Source organism: Rhinolophus sinicus, linkage group LG13 (genome assembly GCF_036562045.2).
Source record: "Rhinolophus sinicus isolate RSC01 linkage group LG13, ASM3656204v1, whole genome shotgun sequence".
NCBI classification, from domain to species: domain Eukaryota; kingdom Metazoa; phylum Chordata; class Mammalia; order Chiroptera; family Rhinolophidae; genus Rhinolophus; species Rhinolophus sinicus.
Window position 1 is genome coordinate 22,993,553 of NC_133762.1, and position 23,212 is coordinate 23,016,764.

The 23,212-nt window shown below is 42.0% G+C and overlaps 1 protein-coding gene across 14 annotated transcripts in view; it reads left to right on the forward strand.

Annotated features, from left to right (window-relative positions):
- The window catches only part of BCAS1 (brain enriched myelin associated protein 1), a 72,393-nt gene that overhangs the window by 34,248 nt on the left and 14,933 nt on the right, over positions 1 to 23,212 (forward strand). For 3 of the 14 annotated variants that reach the window (XM_019726059.2, XM_019726061.2, XM_019726056.2), the window contains exons 5-10: positions 2,680 to 2,835; positions 3,833 to 3,877; positions 6,272 to 6,406; positions 8,822 to 8,875; positions 12,243 to 12,419; positions 17,605 to 17,646. In XM_019726059.2, coding sequence (XP_019581618.2) covers positions 2,680 to 2,835; positions 3,833 to 3,877; positions 6,272 to 6,406; positions 8,822 to 8,875; positions 12,243 to 12,419; positions 17,605 to 17,646 — 609 coding nt within the window. The remainder of the gene's footprint in view (positions 1 to 2,679; positions 2,836 to 3,832; positions 3,878 to 6,271; positions 6,407 to 8,821; positions 8,876 to 12,242; positions 12,420 to 17,604; positions 17,647 to 23,212) is intronic. The other 11 variants (XM_019726057.2, XM_019726062.2, XM_019726063.2 and 8 more) reach the window with 6 other exon arrangements.

The window sequence follows — 23,212 nt, forward strand, 5'->3', positions numbered from 1 at the left end:
AGCCCTTTTGTGTTTGTTTTCTATGTGATATTGGGAATTTCCCATGGTGCTTAGTGGAAGAGTAAGGAACAGTGTGTATTTTCCATTTTCCTGGAAGCAGAAGTCTTACGTTCTTTTTTTAAAAGTCAGTCTAAGAAGAAAAAAGTGTTTCAAGGAAAGGGTCTCAAGTTCAAGCTGAGGATTTCAATGTGAAAGGCCCTGGAACTCTTGCTCAGGAGGGCCCCCAGGTAAACAAACCTCAGCCAGCAAGCGTTGTCATCCCTCAGTTGCTGTCCAAGTCTTGAGACACAGCTGCACCTGGAAAACCAGGGAAATAGAGCACAGCATCCTCAGGTGGCTGGGGAAGGTGCCCCATGGCAGAGGGAGTTCCAGCCAGAGCTCTTATCCTGGGTGAAGAAGCACTCACAGCCCTCTCCCTTGTTCAGAGGAGATGCATTGTGGCAGGTTTCCACTGATGGCAGCCTGGTGCATGCCCACCGCCTGGCATCCTACCAGTTCATTTCCTTGCAGTTGACATCACTATATTCCACGTCATTTCCAAGAAGTGTGGTGAATGTGCCCTGTGTGTTTAGCCCTGGGGTCTCAGAGAAGAATCAGTGCCTCTTGCTCTGCTTAGGAAACACCCAGTCTGGGAGCAGAGCAACCTAGACATGGAACCTTCCATACGTGGTGATGAGTACTGGGCTAGTGCTGTGGGCTGTGAAACCAGAGTGGCTCGGAGCAGCTGGCCCCATCTCCCGGTTGGGGCCTCCCAGAATAGATGCCTCCCCCATCCTGCCACACAACCTCTCTGAGTACTTTGCTCCTTGTCTAAAGTAGCAGCTCCCTGGTTACTCTCTGTTCCCTTATCTTCTTCAATTTGTCCCTTACACTCTTCACTACCTGAGTCACATGTTACACTTATTGGTTTATTTATATTTGGGGGGCAGTCGGCAAGTCAGCTCTCCCTCACTCTACCCATCTCCAGAGCAAACTCTGTACTGCAAATCCACAGTCCCCAGGATGTATTTTCTGTACCACCTGCCACCCCTACCAATGAACCAAACAGCTTTTCAGATCCAAGGATGTACCTAGAGGATCTTCCTAGTGAAATCTTCCCTTTTTTTGTGAGAATACTTATAAAGTTATTAAATTTGCATACTTCTTGACGCAGAAATTTTACGTCCGGGAATTTACCCAAAAGAAATATAGATACACTGGATCAATTAAAAATAGAATTGTGGGAGGTCAATTTTAACACTGCTTATAGCATCCTAGAGGTAAGACCATAGGCACCATAAATGCCCACGAATAAGGATATTAGACAATAAATAATGTTATAAATACAACCGGACTATGGAATACTACTTAAGACATAAAGACGGAAGCAGATCTAGCTGTGTGGCAATGGGAAGATGTCCGTTGTGTGGACAAAACAAAACACAAAACAACTTGTTACAAATAGCCCCATCTCATTTAAATAAAATTTATTTACATCCAGTCATCTATTACGTAGTCAAACGGTACATACTTATTGAATGCCTGCTGTGGACTCCCTGCTCTAGATACTAAAGAAACAACAGTGGGCAAAGTTGAAGTAACCTGTCTTTGTCAAGATGACAGATGGGTGGCGGATGAGGAAAAGGGCAGGTACTGAGCAAGTAAAGGAAAATGTTGTAATAGCTGAGATGGAGAAAGGACAAGGTACAATGGTAGAGACGATAATGAGGGGAGGAGAGGTGACACTTACGACTTGAAGGATGAACGGAAATTAACCACAGGCAGATAGAGAGGAGGAACGTGCCAGACAGAAAGGCTCGAGGTCAGAGCTAGATTGGGGTGTGTTTGAAAAACTCATGAAGAATGGTGGCCAGAGAGAATAACGTGAAGGAGAGAGGTAGAGACGTAGACCTGGCCAGACCATGTAAGACATTGGAGACCCTGTATTGGAGTTTAGACCTGACTCCATGGGACATAGGAAGCCTTTGAAGGGTGGTAAGGAATGGGAAGGTGGGCTGTGCTGAGTAAATGATGGATTGAAGGGTCCAAGAGCCCAAGTAGACAGACCAGGGGGCCATTGCAGTCATGAGGTGGTGCGATGGCCATAGCGTGACCTTAGGTCCTGGGCGTGGAGATGGCAAAGGAGGTCTGATTCTGAATGCATCTATCCTCTGGGGTGAGTTAGGAGAAAAGCAGTCCTTATATCACCTTCCTTGCACCAATGAGCAACCGTATCCCGACAATGGAATTATTGTTTTAAATGTAAATGCTTTTTTTATGTTGATATGATTCGCGGTTGTGAAGCTTGTAGGAACCGAAATAGACACGTCTCTGGGGATCAGGTACAAATCATTGGACTTGGAGACCACAAAGATGGAGACTATTGGTATCATATACAGCCTTTTTGCAGAACTGGGAGAAAAGGGTTTCTGTTTGGAATGCAACGTGCACGGCTATGTTTGTTACCCTCTGGCTCCAAACAATGTCCCTCCAACTAACTGCAAATGCTGAATATGTAGAGAGAGGGGGAGGGGGAGGAAGAGTGATGCTTATAAGCTCCTGATTGTTCTACACACTCGTGGGCCGAAGAAATATGGCTGGAATTCGAGGGTCAAGGAGAAAGGGGTGTGAAGCGAAAATATTGCTTTGAGAGTCCGCATTCAACAACTTGCAACTGTGAAAACTCTGTTTTGCTCCTAGGACATAGTTGACAAGGGCAAAGAAGGACGGGACACCACTCCTGTGGGTTGTGCTATCCTCGGGGACTCTGAAGAACTGGAGACCGCAAAGGAGGACCCCCAGACAACAGACATACCCGAGAATAATAACGCCATCATGAGCTTCTTTAAAACACTGGTAAGTCGTTTTCTTCCTTTTCTCCTCAATTCTATTGCTCAAAAGTGTTGTTATTCTAAGAATAATACACGCTTGAGTGTCCTTGGTTGGAATCGGGTGTCACCATGATACAGCTGGGACGCAGCTGAGAACAGCGACAAGATGTGTTTCGTAAGGGAATTGTGTTACCCGAGGCTTTCCTTGAGGGAGACTTCAGACATACAAACAGTGGGTGCCCAAACTGTGTAACGTGAGCTGTGTCGTAATGGAACTCTATTGCAATTGGTTTGGTCATTGATCATAAAAATACTTAGGAAATACCTCCTCGAGGCATTTACCTATCGAAGCAGATTTGCCACTCACATGACAAATAAAACTGTAGAAACCACTTTCTATCTTGTTCCATCTAAGTCTACCATTCGAATGGATGGAGGTAGGGACCCATGTCTTGCATTGCTTGCTCATCTCTGACTCCTCAGGGCAGAGCCCATGGCCTGGCACACGCCAGACATTCAAAACAGGGCTGGTGAGTGAATGCATAATTAAGCAGATTAAGCCCAAGTGTGTCTGGACTATTTCCAAAGACCAAGACTAACTTCAAAAGATAAAACCAAATAAGACAGTAGAATGTGCCACAAACACCAAAATGTTGTGCATTCATTTGGATTAGTGGCAGAACTGATGGGAAATCTGTGGCCTTCCAGGAGACAATTTTGAATGTGGTCAAACTCTTGGTGAATGTATAAGAACTGATGCATTTCATTATAAAATATTTTTATAATATTTTTTATATTTTTATAAAAAATATAAAGTATTTTTTATAACAAAAAAAATAATTTTTGTTAGCTTTTGTATGCCTAGGTATACCAGAAGTCTGTGGGTTTCTATTGTACTAAAAGGACTTCTGATTTTTCATTTGTATAGTGAATTGAACCACCCTAAAAAAATATGTACCTATGAAATAAAATCACCCTAAAGAACTATGATTTTTAACATTTGCTTTTCTCAATCTTTGAAGGTTTCACCTAACAAAACTGAAACAAAAAAAGATCTGGAAGACACGGTAGGTAGTTTGAAGTGTGTTTATGTTTGGATTTATGGATTGAATTGGATTTGGATTTGTTTCTGCTTCTTTGTGTGTGGATGTATGTATACATATGCACATGTATCTATATTTAGTAATTTAATGGTGCTGTTAGATTGGCTTTAACTGTTTCATTTACATAGTGGTATTTTAGTGAAAATTTCAGTGGGGAGCTTGAACTATTTGCCAATCCCGGTTAAATAATGTCACAATAACTAATTTCTTATATAGAGTAAGAACAGAATATGAATAATTCTCTGTCATCTTAGTCTTTTTCGTTGTAGAGAACCCCAGAGAATGTAGTAAAAATTAGCTGCTGGAAATGAGGAAGAAGTAAGACTCAATTTAAAGCGGTAGAAGGAAAGGCTTCTATATTTTTTCGTTTTAAAAATATATATGTTCTTTGTTTTTCATGCAACTTGAAAAAAATAGATCTCCACTGCCAAAGCAATTATTTGGTGAAATGAAATAGTCACCAGTGGATACTTGCCAAATGAAGGGACGTATAGAGGAGTTAGGATGCCCTAGCGAGCCTGGGTTTTTTCACTGTCATCCTGGAAATTCAGCCAATTCCCTTCAAAATAAATTTTGTTTGGAATGACTACTTTCTAGAGATGTTCTCCTTTACACTTGACAGAATTGATTATCTCTAGTGGAACACATGGTTTACATTTCGTAGGAATCGTGAGGAGAGTTTAACCTGGTGACAGATAAGTGTCTTGCGTCCTTCTTTTGATAAGTGAAAGTGCTTCGAAAGACATTGGGACCCAATAAATGGCTTGACCAGCCGATACATCTGCTACCCATATTTGAAGGGCCTACATTGTGAAAAGGATTCTGGAATTTGTCTCAGAAGACCCACTTTTGAGCTCTGGTCCTGCTGTTTGCTAGCTGTGTAATCCTAACCTGTCTCAACCCAAATCTCCACATCTGTCATATTGGGACAATAAAAATTCTATCTCCCCAGCCCGACATTGAATGAAGGTGTGACAATGCTTGGTAAACCCTGGAGCTGTTATTCCAACGTGGGTGATCCCTATTTCCATAATCAGTGCAAGACAGACTAAACACCATGCTTACATTTGTGTTATATTGACTGCTTCCTCTAGAACATTTTTCTTTTGTTGAAAAAAATATATGTATCTGAGACAGCTACATGCCTTTGCCTATAAATTTATTAATTTGCTACAAGGCAGCTAGGGTCAAGTTCAATGAACGATTGGGTCCAATGTTTCTCTTTTAGTCCTGTGTTTTGCATTGTTTGAGATCACATAGTCAGCACCATAGGCTATAAATAGTGGGGTATGTGGGTGTGTTATGTGGCCTCCCAAGTGATCTGTGGCTCTCACACCAAAACTCTTCCTCCACCCAGAATGCGGTCCCAACTGAACCGAGCTAGCTGATAAAATCTCATTGCTCTGCCCAGAGAGCTGTGGGGTCGTGGGTGGTGAAGCTGGGTCTCAAAAGAGGATTTTGTGAATGTAGGTTGTCCATAACACCCACAAACAGACCTCTTTCTATGACCCTGGTCCTCATGCCTTGCCTTTTTAACATCTTTATTCTACTGAAGTGCTTGGAATCGCACTTTTGAGATGTCTACCCCATTTGTCCTTCTTCCCATTTGGACCCGGGCAATTTTTAGTATACGACATGCCCCTCACAAAATCCCCCGCCATTTGTAACTTGAGTCAACAATTCTGAATGGTTGTGGCTGGCTTATTTCAGTTCCAATCTCTCCCCCACTTTGGCTCAGTGGACTGGCTCATACTAGAAATTTCTTTTGCCTGGGAGATCTGCCCATCTAGAAGTCAGTTGGAATTTTTGTGGGGATACTGCTTCCCTGAAGTTTATAATAATGAAAAAAAGGAGATCAGTGAGAGAATGAAAGTCACTCCGTGGCAGTATTTGCCTTGACTCCAGGAAGCAAAAATGAATTGTTTGTCTTCAGGTATTTTTTTTTCTTTCCCATGTGACAAGATCATGTAGATATTTAAAACTATCAAGGAGGGACTGTATTATCTTTTGGATCTTTTAGATTTTTTCACCTGAATTTTTCCCCTATGTCATATAGACAGTGTTTAAATGCCCTGTCATTGTCTTTAGCAAATGGAGTTGTGTTAACCTGGGTCATTTAAATAGGTCACCATGTTGAAAATCAATGTGTACCTGAAATGGACTATGAGTATGCTCTTTAGCAAGTCAACTTTGAGAGTTTCACAAAGATAAACATTTATATGATGTCTTGTGGGTGGGGGATGGGGTAATATACCAGCAGTTAATTGTCCAAGTGTTTCAATGCACTGAAAAACAACAGAAAGAAATGGATTTTGTTTAAAAACAAAGTTCTAAGCTGTGACTGCTGTTGCCCGAAAGGCATCCAAAATAGAAATTGTCTGTGATGGACAAGCTGGCCAGAAGACATCTGAGATCCAGGCTAAAGGCACCAAGAAGAAACACCTGCATAGCCCCAGGCTGGGACTCACCTTTAGAAAACTCTTTAGGCATAAGGTCTGTATCTTGTTAAACTAGGAGGGAAAAAAAGAACCCTGGTCTTCACCACATGATACACGTGCCATTCCGTATCCACCCAACTCCATGTCAGTGAAGACAGAGCCTTGGGTGGTTGAAATCATTAAAGGGGAATTAAAGAGTCTATGAATCAAATTTCAGTAATTAGAAAAAAAACAAGTCTCCAAAGTTATAAATATCTCAGATGTGTTTCAGGACCAGGGTTCTGAAATTACTCTTCTAACTCAGGATTTCCCCAAATGTTGAAAGTATACATACCACGTTCATCATTTTTGTCATATATACTATTATTTACTTGATATTTTTATATTGAAGTGGACCTTTTCCTTACTGAAGGGTATCTTTAAAAGAGAATTTATATTACATCATACACAGAAAGCCAGAATCATCATAAGAGGAAGGTAACTATTAATATGGCTAATAAAAAATAAAAGATACTACATTAGAGTTACCTTGTTTGTGTTAAGCTCTGAATTTAATGCTCTTTCAAGCTTTATCAGAAGGCAATTAGCCAGCAGTAGAGAAATTGTAAAGACGTAGCAGCACCAGACCAAGATTTCCCCAGAAGGTTCTTAGAGGGATTAAATGAGAGTTGAAAAAGGAAAAGTGTTTTCATTATTTGAATGTGATTTGGTGTCATACCTCTGTACAGTGTAAAACCTTTTCTGATAACCTCCTTCAATGGTATGCTTTCCACATTTGGGGAAATACTCTTCTAACCTCAAGATAACCATTTTGTCTTTCTGTGGTCTGTTCCATCCATTCCCAATATTAACTAAGCTTATACTGAACCCACCTAAAAATTCAGGCAGAACAAAACAATGAACGAAGGCAGAGGAAGTCCTACTTCCATTCCCTTGGGAAGGAGGGCAACATCGGAGTCGGTTTTGGAGATTTTACTCTTCCATGTCTAAAAAGACACCAGTGATTGTCTGAAAGCATCAACTAAAAGAACCCCTGCATTGGTCCAGCATGCTTAGAAGTTTGTCTAAAATATCAACCATTCTCCCCTTAGTTGAATGAACTGATTTACAAAAACTTCCCCAGCTGGATGTGACAGTCCCAGGATTGTGTACGCAAATAAAAGCTCCATAGAAAGTTCCATTGGGTGAATCTATATTTGCATAAACAAACTGTTATGAAGCCACTCTTCAATTTCCATACAGGCTTCTCTTGTTCTATAAAGAGAGAAAGGGGTAGATACTGCAATGGGGAAGGCGAAAATAAAAGTTATACTACTGTATGTGGTAGGCAATTCGGTAACTGCTCCTGAAACATGACATCGATCTGGAACAAAGGAATCCAGCTGGAAGCCCTCTTGGGGCTTCTGTGAGTCGGGGGCCTTGAAAGTTTAAGAAGTGTATGACTTTCCCCAGCCCCAGATCTGTATTTCATTATGATACTCATTTCATGCACAGAATCTCTTCCCTACCTCTTAAGTGGCCCACCCGAGTTCAGTATTCCTAGGACTTCCCCAAATCATTGGCCTCGCATCCTGTTGGGATCGCATGGGATTCTGGAACTACTGGGATGTTGGAGAGGAAGCATCCCTTTCTGGGATTCTGTGATACAGGCCGAAGGACTTTTGGGTTTTGCCCTTGAGTTACATTCATTCTACTTTTCACATAAAAATAGAGTAAGGGGACAATTCCCAAATGTTCTTCATTTTCATTTATGTAGCAGTTTGGATCTCATTGGCTCTTACCTCCACGTCTAGGCTAGTTTATTTATTTTCTTCACTTAGTTATTCTGTTGTCCAAAAAGATAGGAAAATAGGGCCATTAAAACTGACCAGCCAGGTTCTATCAGTGAACCTTGTGGTGTGATTATAGGAGGTGTGATTGTCACCCTCCCTGATTTCATTGTAACTAGGACAGAAAGGAAGAAATCCAAGCAAATATAAGGATAAAACATTATCTTCTACTTTTGCTCTTAAAAAGAAAAGAAAGAAAAGAACAGAAAAAATCGGCATCACCGATTCTGGTTAATGCGTAGCTACATTTCTCTGAGTCTCAATTTTCCTTCTTATAAAATGAATTTTCTTACTTTAAAAATGTGGAGAAGCCTGGGATTAATAAATGAAATTAGTTAATTGTGATAAATAATAAGGGTGTCAGCTTTCGTTTGCTGAATCTGAATCCTTTTTGTTTGGCCACGTCACATGCAATGCCTCAGAATCAGACTTTTTCACATGTCCTGTAAACACTGGACATGACAACATACACACAAGGCCCAGAAATGCCCCTCTCCCCACTCAGGTTTGCCCAACGCCCACCTGCTCTGTAAGGCAGCTGAAATATTAGCAGAGGGCTCACGTGATTCTGCCACACATTCATTGTTTTTTGGTTCTTGGTGTAATGTTTACATCTTACTAACACTTCCCCTCTCCCACAGCCAAATGTGAACACAAGAGAAACTTATTGTGGAGAAAGTAAAGAAAGTCATCTGGTAAGCAATCTCCAACTCGAATACTTTAGCATTTCATGGGTCGGGTTGCCAGATGAAATGCAGACACCCAGTTAAATTCAAATTTCAGATAAACAGCAAATAATTTTTAACATAAATGTAAGTATGTCCTAGGCAATATTTAGGACCTACTTACGCTAAAACATTATTCTTTGTTGATCTAAAATTCAAATTTCACAGGGCATCCTGTATTCTCATTGTTATTTGTTAAAGCTGAAAACCCTATCCATGAGATAGACTCCAAAAGATACTGAGGGAATTTTTACAATCTCCTTTGTAATGCAAAGAGTATGAATTTAGTTCATGCTGGCAGAACACTATTTGGGGCACCTCTTTGGGAAGTAAGGAACTGGGTGTACAGGAAGAAAAAAGACTGATTAATGGTGGTTGGTGACATTTAATACAGCAGCTATCTCTGTTTATGTACTGTGGTCATAGACAGTGTTAATATCTAATATTTTTCATAGCATCCCCTGCCAAGGGTAAGAGCAGTATGACCTCCAACTGTCCCCACCTTGGAGGTGATATTGCCCTTGTTGACAATGCATGGTGTAGACTGTTCCACCCGTTGATGGGTAGTGGGGAGACCTTTACTCATTGGAGGCAGCATACTGTAGAGCAGTTATTAAGAGTTTGGGTTTGGGTATCAGACTCCCTGAATGCAGGTATCAACTCCACCCCCTTATTAGTGCAATCGTGGGCACAATATTTAACCACCTAGGACCAAAATTTGCCTAATTGTAAAATAGACATAACAATTAGTTCCTTCCTTATAGGACTGTTGTTAAAGCATTCAGTGGCTTAGAACAGGGCCCGGCACTGGTACCTTTAATTGTTGTTGTTGAATCAAAGATAAAAGTTGGAAATTGTGTCTTGAAGAGCGGACTATGGTCCAAGGGGACTGGGCAGAGAGAGAGGAAGTGGGCGGAAGCAAAAGGAAGTGGGGAAAACCAGCCAAGCCAGAGGTGTGTGATGGATTAAGTAAACTGGACGTGTCCTGGAGAATTTCTAGAACTCCAGAACCTGGAGGGCTTTTCCTGTACCCCCATGTGGCTTTGGTTGCGTAGGCTGTGCCCTATGAAGGGGCAGGCGTGAGTTGGACAGATCACAGCATCTCCAGGGTAAGAAACCAAGCAACAGATTTTAAATCAAAACCGCACAGGATCAGTAGGTAATGGAACATCTCCAGTGATGAATTAGCAGGGTAGATGATTGGCTTAAACCAGCCCCTTTCTTAGACGTGAAAATGAGGTCAGCGCAATTTCCCAGGTTCTTCATCGAAAATGGACTCTGGGCAATGGGAATCCTCCCAGGAAAGCAGAAGAGGAGGTTGACTTGGGGAGGTGACCACGCTTGGCCACTCCTTGCTCTTTGTGCTTCCGTCCCATTCCTCAAGGTGCTTGTCAAAGGCCTTTAGGGCATGTTGTCCCCTGTGCATGGGACACGCTTTCTTCTCCAGTTAATTTCCAGTCACGCTCCAGATCAGAGCACTGCACCCCTTTCTCAGTAAAACCTTCCCAGATTGTCATGACTAAGTCTAATTCCCTGGTTTAGCTTCGTTTTAACACCAAGTCCTTCCGTCTTCCCCTCACTTCATAGCACTTACCACAGTTGAAATTTTAATTTTTTTTTTGCGGAATTATTTGTTCAGCATCTTTCTCTCCATGAGAGTGTATAACCCCAACACTGAGTCCTTATCATAGGAGCATGCGATGCATTTTTCATGAATAAATTATACTTTCTCATATTTTTTGAAAAAGGAAGCAAGGTACTTGGTGGAGCCCACCTTCCCTTGAATCAGTCCTCTTTAATTTAATTATCGTTTAGAGCTAAGCCAGCACCAGGTGCCCAAGACCGTTTGGACATGTGCAAATACAGAACCTGATAAGCTCAGCCCTTTGGATTTCACTGCTTATAAAATGCAGAGGTTCTTTTAAATCCCGGCAGGTTTGTACACTTCTCAGTGGAACTCGTAGAATCTGCTCAGTCAGTGATTCCTCCTTAGTACCAAACAACTCAGCATAGAAAATATTGTGTCTTACTTCAAATAGTCAAATTCACGGTGATTTTGCAATGACTTTTGGAGAGGTGATGTGCTATGTGGAAAGAGCACTAGGAGGAACCGAAAGCCCAGATCTGAAGTCACGCTGTGGCCCTTCATTAATGTTGGGCACCATGGGCCTCAGGTTCCCCATCGTGAAAATTCACGTGTTGGACCAGATGGTCTCTAAGACTCTTTCAGACTTCAAAAATACTACAAAACTTCCAAACTTTTTTCACACCCCATTTTTACTGCCAGGTTTGTTTGTTTTACTCAGAAAACATAGTCCAAATTCCCTGGAATGTAAAGGGTTTGTGTCACATGCTCCCTGGTGTAAAAACCCTAAAGCAAAAGTGCTTAAGAAGAGGTTAGGTCAGATGAACCCGGTGTTAAAAGTTGTCACGCCAATAGTCACTCGTGTCAAGATAGATGGAGACTAGAATGCTCCCAACTCTTCCTTTATCCCACGCGTCAGGAGGTGGCAGAGGGTAACAGGCCAGTCACAATGAGGAAATCAGAGGTCCTGGAATTGGACCTCAGCGTGGCCACTCAGAGGGGGAGACAGAGAGAGGAGAAGTTGGGAGAGAGGGAAAGGGAGGAATAAGGAAGAAAGAGTGAAAGAGAGAGGGAGAGAGAAGGGAGAGGAGGGAAAGAGAGACAGAGAATAGGGGCCGAATGAATAATATTTGATGTTTTAAATCAATTACATCTCATTTAAATGTAGAGGCTGCATCTAACAGGGAAGAGCCAGGGTCTGTGGGCGCTCTTCCAATTCAAGGCCCATCTCTGAGCTCCAATCTAGCTGTCTTATACTTACTTTAGAGCCTAGATGCGTGAGCTCCAGGGTATGGGAGCAAAGTTGGAGAACTTCTATTTTAAATTATATTTATTTTAACCCTTCTTTAATTTTGAATTTGGATTAGTAACACAGTACATCTTTGTACAATAAACAAATATGCATGGATTGGAGGTTCGTGTTCAAGGTGTTTTGATTGATGAGACCATGATCAAAATCATTTGAAGATCAATGGCCTTGGTACAAATTAATAATCTAGCAGCAAAGTGCCTCTTGCGATCACCTTGAATCCTAACGAGTCACTTACATGAACATGACAAGTAATGGTTCTATAGATCGTTTTTCCAAAAGGGAAATTTTAACACAAACCCACATTCATAGCAGAATATTTGGGAAATACAGAAAATTATGAAGATGAGAATTAACATGCATAACCCCAGTCCATGTTAATAAAAAAGAGATCCTTCACTTTTGAAATCTGGAGATCATTTTGAATTTGTTTAACTCTATAGAGTTCTGAAAAGTCACCGGCCACTTCCGACAACCTCAAGTCAGACAAAGCCAACTTCGTACCCCAGGAGACCCAAGGAGCAGCAAAGAATCCTCCATCCACCGAAACAGCAAAGGAAGGAGCCAAGGAAAAGGGGGGACCCACCTCTCTGCCCCTGAGCAAACTGTTCTGGAAAAAGGTAAGTCCCATTTTCAAGACGTAGAGAATAATTAGGGCTAGATGACTTGAAAAATGATTTCTTTGGTGTACTCAGTGGTGTATGGAGTTTCTTTTTCTTCTCCAAAATGACTTCACTAGGCATAGAGTTGGAGGCTCTGAATTTATTCCTGGGAAGAATGAAAAGCCTATCATGTCACAAACATGTGTTTCGCGGCAAAGTAAAGGAAATGAACAACTAGAATTTTTCGTTCTTGGAATTACTCCGATGCGTGACAAAGGGCTGTGGTATTTCACGACTTCATTGTCTTGCTTAAGTCATCAGTATTTATTCCTCTTGGTTTCCTCTGAGCGCGCTCACCCGGGTAAGATGAACTTCCACTGGGCTCCCTATTTCTGTGTCCCCAGCCAGAGACAATCAGTCATCAAGAACCGTTAGACTTCACTCCCCTTTTGGAAAAGCAAGGTGTCCACCAGTTCCCCACCAGAGCCAGCATACAGCGTGGTCCGTGATAGGAAAATTCAAACCACCGTCTGGTTGTTTTTTCCCCATCTAGAATTAAGGTGTGGTGCAAGGAAACGGTTTGGGTGGGGCTGAGTAATTCTGAGACGTATTCCTTCATCATCAGTAAACCCCAGCTGCCTTCAGAACTCTTGCCTGTTTTAAATGTGGCCCAAAGATGAGCAAGAAGTTGGGGGTGAGGCAATGGGATGCAATTTATAGAGCTGGAAACATCTAATTTACTCACTTCATCAAAATCCACGCCAGCTGGCACACAAAACCAATGCCACTGTGACGTTAGTTTTATTCTCCTCTCCATAATCGGCTGGATTTCTGAAACTCTTTCTTGTGTGTTTCATGTTGTACAGAAATGTTCCTTCTGGGGTCTGCCCAGAACACAAATTCCAATACTTAATGAAAACGGTGGATGATGTCATTTGGCATTCTGTTCTGATCCTCTTTCCTCACCAACCGCTGCTTACTGGTTTTGAAAAATCTTTGATCAGCAATATAATGTAGAGAACAATTTTGAAGAGAGTGAGGTGCATACATTGGTGACAAAGGAGATGAGTTAGGTGACCCATATTTAAATATTTTTATTTAAATAATCATATATATACATATATGAGTGTACGCATTTATATAAATTTCAAGTGTATTAGGAAAAATAGAACAGGCACATTACACTTAATTTAACATATAGCTTGCTGAAGGTGAGACTGTATGTATTTAGTTTTAAAAAGTAACCCAATTAAAAGGAAAGCGTTACATAAATAATGGTACAGACATGATATGAAGTAAATAGTGATGTGAAGTGAATCATGGTAAATGTGGGTCCTCCAAGAAGCAGATACCAAGACAGAACGGATGAGCAGGAGATTTATGGGAGGAAAATGAGTGAGAAGGAAAAAGGGGAGGGTGCAGGGGTAGGTAGAGAGAGAGCCTGCCCACCACAGTGAGGGTCTGACAGCTGTGATGGGAGGGCAGGGAGGAAGACGGAGATGGTGGACTGCAGCAGTGGGAAGTCCCACTGCAGAGACCGCCCATTCCAGGAGCCCTCTGTTGGGCAGAAACAGCCAGCACCCCCCATGCTCAGTCGTCGGCTGGGAGCTGCCAGGGAGCACATGCCCTCAGCATCACCTCACTCTAGTGGATGCCAAGGTCATGGCCATCCGAGGCTGTCCTTGCAGGGAAATCTGAATGGCACATTTCCATGACTGCCATGACTGCCGCATCCAACATGGCCAAAACCACACAGGAGGTCGACAAATGAGTGCAGGTTGAGGAACGCTTACGTAAGAGTTAAAAGCTGTTGTCAGACAGATCTGACTTTGAGTCCCACCTTGATGAGCCTCAGTTTCCTGATGTATAATATGCAAGTAATAATAGGATCCCTGTCGTGGAAATGAAGTGACGATTAAAGGAAATAATGCCAGTAACACTGGGCCAAGCGCAAAAGTGGCCAGTGAACGGTTGCTGTTCCCTAGGTCATTGATTTCCTTGTACTCAGGGGGGTTGAGACAAGAACCACATCCACTTCTTTATCTTTCCGTCCCATCCAGTTTGGCGACGCGTCTAAGCTACTAAGGCTCAAGTACTCTGTCTTTCCTTACCTTTGCGATCTATCAACAGTACGTTGGGTCTTTGAAATTCAAGCTATTCCCATTGAAAATAAAGGGCAGAACCACCTGACATTTATTTTCCCAATGAAAGAAATTTCATTTATTTCAGTTTCGCTGTTTTGTCCCCATTATCTGGCTTTCTTTCTTTAGTACATTACAAAAATAATGCAGTTAAGAGAATTTGAAAACCAAATCACTTGTAAATCTTGTCTTTCACCCAATCCAAAAGAATAGGTCTATATGGAAGTCAAATACGGAAGATTCACTCATTCGATAGTATCTTTTCACGTTCTTTGTACTGATTTTTCTTTTAATACTAAATACTTTGTGTTACATACCAGGCATTGGAAGGACAGCAGTCAACAGATCAGCTGGCAGTCTCCTGGGGGAGCTTATGTTCAAGTAGGAAACACAATGGAGACCTTTGTTTTCTTTCAATTAGAATAAGTTTTGGTTATAAAATCATTCCTGTAAAACTTTTTTGAAAAAGAGACAGAAACACTAGAAAATTCTGGTATCTCCACTAACAAACCCACAGTCCAACACGCTCTAGACTTGGGTTCTGATGCGGTTTCCCCTTCCGTGTATCAAACCCTAAAAGGGAACAGAAGTCTGGCCTCTCATTACCCATCTTTGGGTCCTTATACTAGTTGGATATTTCAGCCACCACTTACATAAAGGCCCATGTTCAAATGTACAAAAATGTGCCAACTGATTTTGTGTGTTTCATGGACACACAAGCCCTAGAAATACAATCAGTCACCTAGTACGAAGTTATCTCCTTTTCCATTCTAGGCCCGTCCCTCTGATGGCAGTAAGAAGAAAGTCTCTTCTCAATATTAACAGGCATTTCTCACTCTGCTAACACTTGCTGATCTCCCTTGTTATAAAGGCTTAAAAAATAATTAGAGCTTAATAAACATTTTTCCTTTATGCATTGCCGTTGTTTTAATACATACTTCTATTTGCAGCACGGATGCTGATTCTGCATTCACTACGGTGATAAGATGCTTCCTTTGAAAGTAGATTTATTTGAGTAAAAAGGTAGTCAATGTAAAGGAAAATATGAAGTCAATCCAGGTGGTCCATGGGCAGGTCAAGAATCGTGACAGTGGTGGGCAAATTATTGAAGTTTGAGAAATGCTCAACTGGACTGATTCCGAAAATAAAGAATGCTTTGCTGGGTAGTGTAACTTTAAAATGTGAAACTGCGATTTCTCTTGGAACAGACAGTATTCATAATGCCAATTTTTGAAACACCAGAAAGATCTGGACGTCTGAAACCATAATGAAGATGACGGAGACATCGGTGTCCAGAAGGAGTGCCTGCTGCTCTCTTCCTCACCCACGTCAAGTTCCCACTGTCCTTTGGGATTCAGTGAGTGATCAATGGCCAAGAACTTTCCAGAGACAGGAAGCCAGAGACACAAACTAATCTCATTACAACCAAGTGGGACAGGCGAGAGGCTCTGAAAAACGAAAATTGCTATTCTTAAAGGGTGGAAAGGTTTTCTCAGCCTGGTGTAGACAGTATACTGACTCATGAAACTTCTGTGGCTGAGGTTTGAGGGGGTCTGGCTTTTAAAACATTGTTTAATTCTTTACCTGTTCATAACATTAGGTAGCATGCAACTGGTCTCAGGCAGAAGGGATGTCATTCTAAAAAAGCAACACTTCTGAATGCTCTGTGATTTCTTGACCATCAGAAGCATCCAGAAAACCGACGATCCTTTTCAGGGACATGGTCATGCCCAGGTCAGCTTCAGTAGGAGAAGAAGATAAATAGAAAGAAATGAATGATCCCTGTTGAAGATCTCGTCTAGAGAGAAAGCAAGTCTGGTCGTGGAGAAAGACACTCACCGTCACCAAAACACTGTGATTCAGATTCTTAAAGTCATCCTGGCAGAAGGGGGGAAACTTGGCTTTTAGAACCATTTCCACCATTTTCTAGCTGTACCACCCTGAACAAGTGACTTCCCCTCTCTGTCCGTCCACTTCTCACTGAGTAAAGGAGGATCTCCATACATACCATTTGGGGCTACTTCCAATGAAAAATGACACAACGTGCCAAGTGCAGAAGATGTATTTGCAGATATCAGTTCCTTTTTACTCCTTCCCACTGGATGTTTCAAAGGTAGAAATAAAGGCAGGACTTGGAACCAATGAGGTATAGGGAAGACTTCTGAAGCCGGAATCCAAGAGAAGAGATGCGGGGGGTCTGTGAACACCTTGAAATCATCTGCAAAATATTTTGTTCATGTTTCGTTTTCTGGGAAGACCGTCCAGCTCTGTCGAGTGAGTCTCTCAAAGTGGTCTGCGAACACCAACACCACCACCCAAAAAAGTTTTAGAACGACTGCAGGAAAGATGCAAAGATAAGCTCCAACGCTGGAACTCGGCAGACCAATAATGGTTGTGGCATTGACTTTTGACAGCATAGGAATAACCCATCTCCTATTCTGGACAGGACTGTAACAGTGTTTGAAGTTCGATATGTTGGACCCCAGCCTGCTGGCCCCCATAGAAGTGTTTTCACTGAACTGAACGTTGGCACGATGAAATGGTGCCCATTGAGAGCGGACGTAAGTGGCAGCTTCTGACGCTTACCACTGTGCTATGGTCAGGATAAGGCTGAGGATGCTGCTTATTACACAGTGCCTGCTTGCTTTGTGAGGACCGTGGGATACATTTCTGTGCACCTGTTACCAGAATTTTCCTGAGCCGGTCCTTTGTTTTTACCTAGCAGTGCCTGTGTATTGCGTGATCGACCATATTTCCCTCCTTGCATCAGCTACCTGAAAATGTCAAGGTAAACGTGTTGCTTACTCACAACCAAGACTGTGGTTTGTTTTCGGTAGCGACCCCTCTCCTGACTGCATCTGCATGTTAATTTTCCCTTTGTTGCATTTGAAACTGCATCATTTGTATTCTCTTACTATACTGTTTACACTTATGTAGGCCTCCTTCAAATTCTTTTTGGGTCAAGGTACACACAAGCAATGTCCAGGAATGGTGACACAAGGCTGTTAGCTCTGGTTCCTGTAACATTCTGACTCTTGCTTTTGTTTTTATCTTCCCTTTAGTCAGTTAAAGAGGATTCAATCCCCACAGGTGCAGAGGACAATGTAAGTGATGCATTAAATGACAGAATCATTCCATTCTCATCTTCTGCATGTTGGACCCCAGGGCCTTTCAGCTCTGAAGTCCTGTGTTCTTGCATGCTCCAAGTTTATTCATCTGCTGTAGACTCTTTCACCCTTATATATGATTAGGGACCCGTGGGAAATGACTTTGGGTGAATGTTTGTGATGTCCATTGAATGAGTGCAAACTAAATGCAGAATCACAGCATACACTTCAATAATTTGTTATTATTTAGGGGCTGAAAGAGTCTACTAAACATAAGAACCTCTTTATACTTCCTTATGGGACGAGGATACTGCACCCTCTGCTTCACTCTACTTTGGTTGCTTCTTTCACTTTCATTTCCATGACAACCCAGATTCTCTACTAACTGTGGGTGGTACCCAGGACAGGGAGTAGCATCGGGCATGAAAGCATCTTGCTGCAATAGATACTGAGACTGCTGATTTCAGGCTAGAGAGCAGACTCCATGAGTCTACCCCTGAGAGCCATAGGTTGAGTCTCACTGTCTTTTGGAGTCTTTAATCTTCTAGAACGATGGTCAAACTTTTCAAGACAGTGCATTCATGGTCATAAGAATTTTATCTAGGGGTAGCCGGGTAGCTCAGTTGGTTAGAGCGTGGTGCTGGTAGCACCAAGTTTGCCTGTCCAATCCCCGCATGGGCCGCTGTAGGCTGTGCCCTCCTTAAAAAAAAATAATAAAAACTGAAAACAAGAAATATTTCCAGGGATAAAGAGGTACATTGCATAATAATAAGAGAATACTTTTTTTAAAAAAAATAATAATTTTATCTACCCCTTAGGGTTCTTGTGAGAATTAAACAAATAATGCATATAATGTTCTTACTTCAGCGCCTGAAGCATAGGAAGAACTCAGTAATTCAGAGGTCAGCAAACTACAGCTCATGGGCCAGTTCCGGCCCATCACCTGTGTCTGTATGGCCCACTAGCTAAGAATGGTTTTTACATTTTTCAATGGTTGGGAAAAAATCGAAAGCAGAATAATATTTCATAACACTTGAAAATTATACAAATTTCAAATTTCAGTGTTTATGAATAAAGTTTTATTAGAACACAGCCAAACTCATTCCTTTACATATCACGTATTTGGCTGGGTTCCTTACAATGACAGAGTTGAGTCAGAGTTGAGTCATTGCAACAGAGCCCTTTGCAGGAAAAGTTTGGCGTCCCCTGCAGTCACCATGCACGCATAGGAGACGTCACATTGTGAATGAGGGCTTCCCAGTAATCAGTGATTACATTTCCTTGTGAAATTGTGCATTTCACCAGTGACTCCATGCCCACGTGCAGTGAAGGCATATGTGAAACAATTTTCTCCTCCCAAGGAAGAGAGATGGCATTAGTCAAAACAACGCATAGGACGCAAGGCCTTCCATACAGGACAATTAGGTGTTTTTAAACATATTGTAAATTTGTTAATTAGCAACTTCTTCTGGATAAAATATGGTTGAGTTATTTTGTTAAATTTCTCTACCATAGGTTTCAAAAACCAATCTATCTATCAATGCAAAGCAAAGGACAGAGTGATTTCAGTGTTTCTCAAAGTGTTTTCATGAAAAGAAAAATAAGACTTTTGAAGCCCATGGAAATTGAGCACTTTCCTAGAATGAGCTTCTGGTATTATCAGAGTAAAATCTATTTATCTTGACTACAGAAGTTATCTAATCCTTCAGTTGTAATCTGGAAATGTTTTTTCTGTTGGTTAATTGAGTTAATGTTCTAACTAATGGGGGAAAAAATCTTCCCAGTGATCTATAAAATCCAGGAAATAGGTAGTTCTGTTGTGTACCTCTCTTAGTAAGTAACCTCCCAGTTACAAGTAAAAGAAAACCCAGCTTAACCTGGATTAAAAATAAAATGGTTTTTATTGGCCGTCATCAGTAGGAAGTAGAATTGGTTTTAAATAAATCTTGGTTCAGGGCTCTCCCTTGGCCCAGCTTTCCTGGTTTGGCTCTATGCTCAGCTTTCCAACAGCACATCACCCAGTAGAGGGTAAAGGAGAGATTTGTTGAGTAGCAGCCCTACAGGTCCCGGAATTTGTTCTCTTTCATTGGCTCAAATGGATTCACATCCTCTGTCAGTCAGCTTCTGCCAGGCTATGTCGCAGTAACAACCAAGCCCCAAGTTTCACTGGCTTTCAACAGCAAAGATTCTTTTTTTCCCTCACTCGTGCTGCATCTCAGCTGTAAGTTGGCTATGGGTGGTCCTGATGGCCTCTTCCTGCTGAAATCTAGACTGAAGCAGCCCTTTGACAAGGACATGCAGCTGAAGTGGCAGAGAGGAAATACTGCCAGAGGGGAATCGTGCAACGGCTCCAAAAACTTTCACTCAATCATAGTTTCCATCATATCTATTCACATTCCGTTTGCCAAAGCAAGACACACAGCCATGGGCATGGATGTGTAATTATTTTACAGAAAGGGAGTGAAGAACCAGGAAAATAATACAATCGGCCACATACTGCCATCCCCAAACCTACATGGTCAAGGAGCTAGATCATGTTGACTGGTTTACACCTGCTCAACTGGCTTCATCCAAATACGCAGTTTTAAAGTGAGGGAGGATTATTCCCCCAAAGCAAAACTGGAGTGCTGTGAAGAGAAGCAGGGGGAAGAGTTACTGGGTAGAAAAATAAAATTGCTACCAGGTCTTTATCATCAATCATGTTATAAATCAAATCAGAAAGAATCTAAAAATGATTCTAAAATGAAACTTTTTAATATCAGTATTATTATGTCATATTTGAAGGTTAAGTGGAAGAAATCTATCTTGTTATAAGTCAGTTTCCAAAACCCACAGATCCAGTAAAAACTGTATAAACCAAATTTAACAGTAAGTAAGGCACAATATTTGGGACAAAAAGGGAAACTGTATTTTGCCAAAATGTGTATCTTCCTGCAACATCTAATATCCCCTACTGAAATCAAGCAAAGGGAATTTAATTCTAAATTATAGCTAAAGCTGACTTTAATTATGTCCATTAAAATATGCAGATGCAATCATATATTCTAAATAAAGAATAACTTTTTCCAAAGCCATGGCCTGGAAGGAAATTGGGAAAATTTGATCCAAATAAAAATCAAATTCTTATGTCTGTATGAGCAAATCAGCTCCCAATTTAGCTGAGATCCTTCTGGGTTTCCACACCGGGTGTCAGTGCATTTTCCTTGGCTGCCGAAAGCCAGCTTCTTGGCCTGACAGCATATATAGGAGTAGATGGGAGTCATTTATTTTATTTTATTTTACTTTTTGAAGAATGGAGTCTGTCCTGGGATTTATAAGTTGACATCTGTCAACATTTGGAAAGGCCCAGCAAGAGAACTATTGGCAATCCAATGAAGTTGATTTATAAATGTATTGCCGTACAATCTGATCACTTTATTATGTGAGTAATTTTCCCTCCCGGCTCTTGTACACACAAAACAAGAATTTGCGGCTTCAGAGACAGAATAATTCTGAACCCAGAGTCATTGAGTCAGACTCTCCCATTACCTACCTAAGGGCCATGTCTCATGCCTCCACCTTTCTTCCCGTGATCTCAGGTAAGGTTGGCACTTACTATAATACCCCCAAAGTATTTGATCGTGATCAGTCGAAACCAATAATCCCATGTTCTTCACCAATAATTAGTCTACGGATAAGAACATCACCTACTTTGGACCAATGAAATGTACCCTGAAGGAGGGGATCAAAATACAGAGGTTCGTTTGGAGCTAATCTTTGGCTGTGACCTTCCTTCCTTCTTAGGACATTAGTTTGAGGGTGTGATGTCTGAACTTGTGGCAGCTACTTTATATCCATGAGATAGCAAATAAAAGGATGAAAATCTAGCATGCCATGGAGAACAGAGCCAAAGGGTAGAAAGAGCCTGGCTTCTTAGAGACGTTGTGGTGATTCCAGATAACCCATGCCCATGGAGTAAATAGGTCTCCTAATTACACAACTAACAACCAGTAGTATTAACTGAGAGCGGACTGTGTGTCGGGCACTGTTCTAGAGACTCCCCATGCATTGCCTGATTTGACTCTCTGACAACAGTTTTCTGATGTGTCTACTCTTCCCATTGAGAAATGAGAAAACAGGCACAGAGTGGGGGCCCTCGGTTCAAAGCCCCTGGAAGGGGTAGGTAGAATCAAGAGTTAGAGCAAGGCAGGCTGGCGCTCGACGCTCTGCTCGCGATCACTATGTCAGACTAGAATACATTCCAGCCTTTCCCCGGGGCTCTTGGGGCTGAAGGTTATTTTTTCAGAAATACAACTGGATTAAGTCAGGCCTAGATGTGGAAATCCATGTCCACGTTTGACTGCCAAGCCCAGTCTCTTGTTAAGCTCCAGCCTCAGCCTGGATTCCTAAAGAGAGGCTTGGGTCACAGGCTGGCAGGCCAGCAGCGGCAGTCTCCATATGAATGTGTTTTATTTGACCCGAATGTCTTTCAATGGGGCACCTTGACTTTTGATCACCATGGTCCTCTTGCCTTCTTGATCACCATTTTGTCCTGTCGCTGATCAATGTCTGCTGCCATCACCTGCCTGGCCTCCTGGGGACTCTTGACTCTGTAACTCCCCACGCTAGATCTTTGTTTATAAAGTGAAAATGTTCGATGTCGTGTCAATATTTTAACACACGGAAGGTGGGGAGAGACAGCTGCAATTTAACAGCTCTGTTTTGGGGTGTTCCCGCTGACTGATTCGGGAATGGGCAGTCAGCTTCTGGTTTTCAGTTGACAGTTAACAGAGATGAAGGGTCCCTCCCAATGCGGATCCTTTGGGTCCTTTGCAAACCGATAGTATATTCTGTATGAAGGGTATATTGTGGACGGATGGTTTGTCCACAAGCACACTGTGTTTGTGGAAATAAGTTCCCTCCCCTACTCCCAGACAGCAAAACCGAGATTCTAAAGAAGCTGAGTTGGGGCTGGCGCCAGGAAAAACAAGCGCAGAGGTGCCTTTCACTCAAGAGTGCATTCCTGTGAGACAGGGAATGGCAGGTTTGTTAGGTCAAGGGCCAGAAAGTCAATATATTAGATTTTGCAGGCTGCATACAGTCTCTGTTAGATGTTTTTCATCTTTTAGGATGTTTTTTTACAACCCATTCGTAAAATCCATTCGTAGCTCAGGGGCCATATCTAAACAGACCCTGCGATGGATTTGGTAGTGGTTGGCCCATCCCTGCCTGAGGAAACAATCAGAAAGGAAGTTATAAAACCCTCTCCAGGCCACTTCACTCTGTCCTGTTGCAGGGACCAATGCCCATGCAGAAATTGTCCCAGATGTGACTGAGGCACAGCACAAATGCAGGGAGTCAATGCAACAGGTGACATCGTAAGATCCGAGTGCAGCTGAACCAGACCTTGCGTCTTTGCGCCCATGGCTGGCTAGCCTTACCCCCCAACAGACAGTCAAGAGACACTGAGTTCACTAGCTACTTCGCAGGGAACTATAAGCAACTTAACCAGAGCTTTCTTGCCAAGGTCATTTTTCTTCTGAAAGCATGAACTTCAGTTACGCAGCCATAACAAATGACTGGT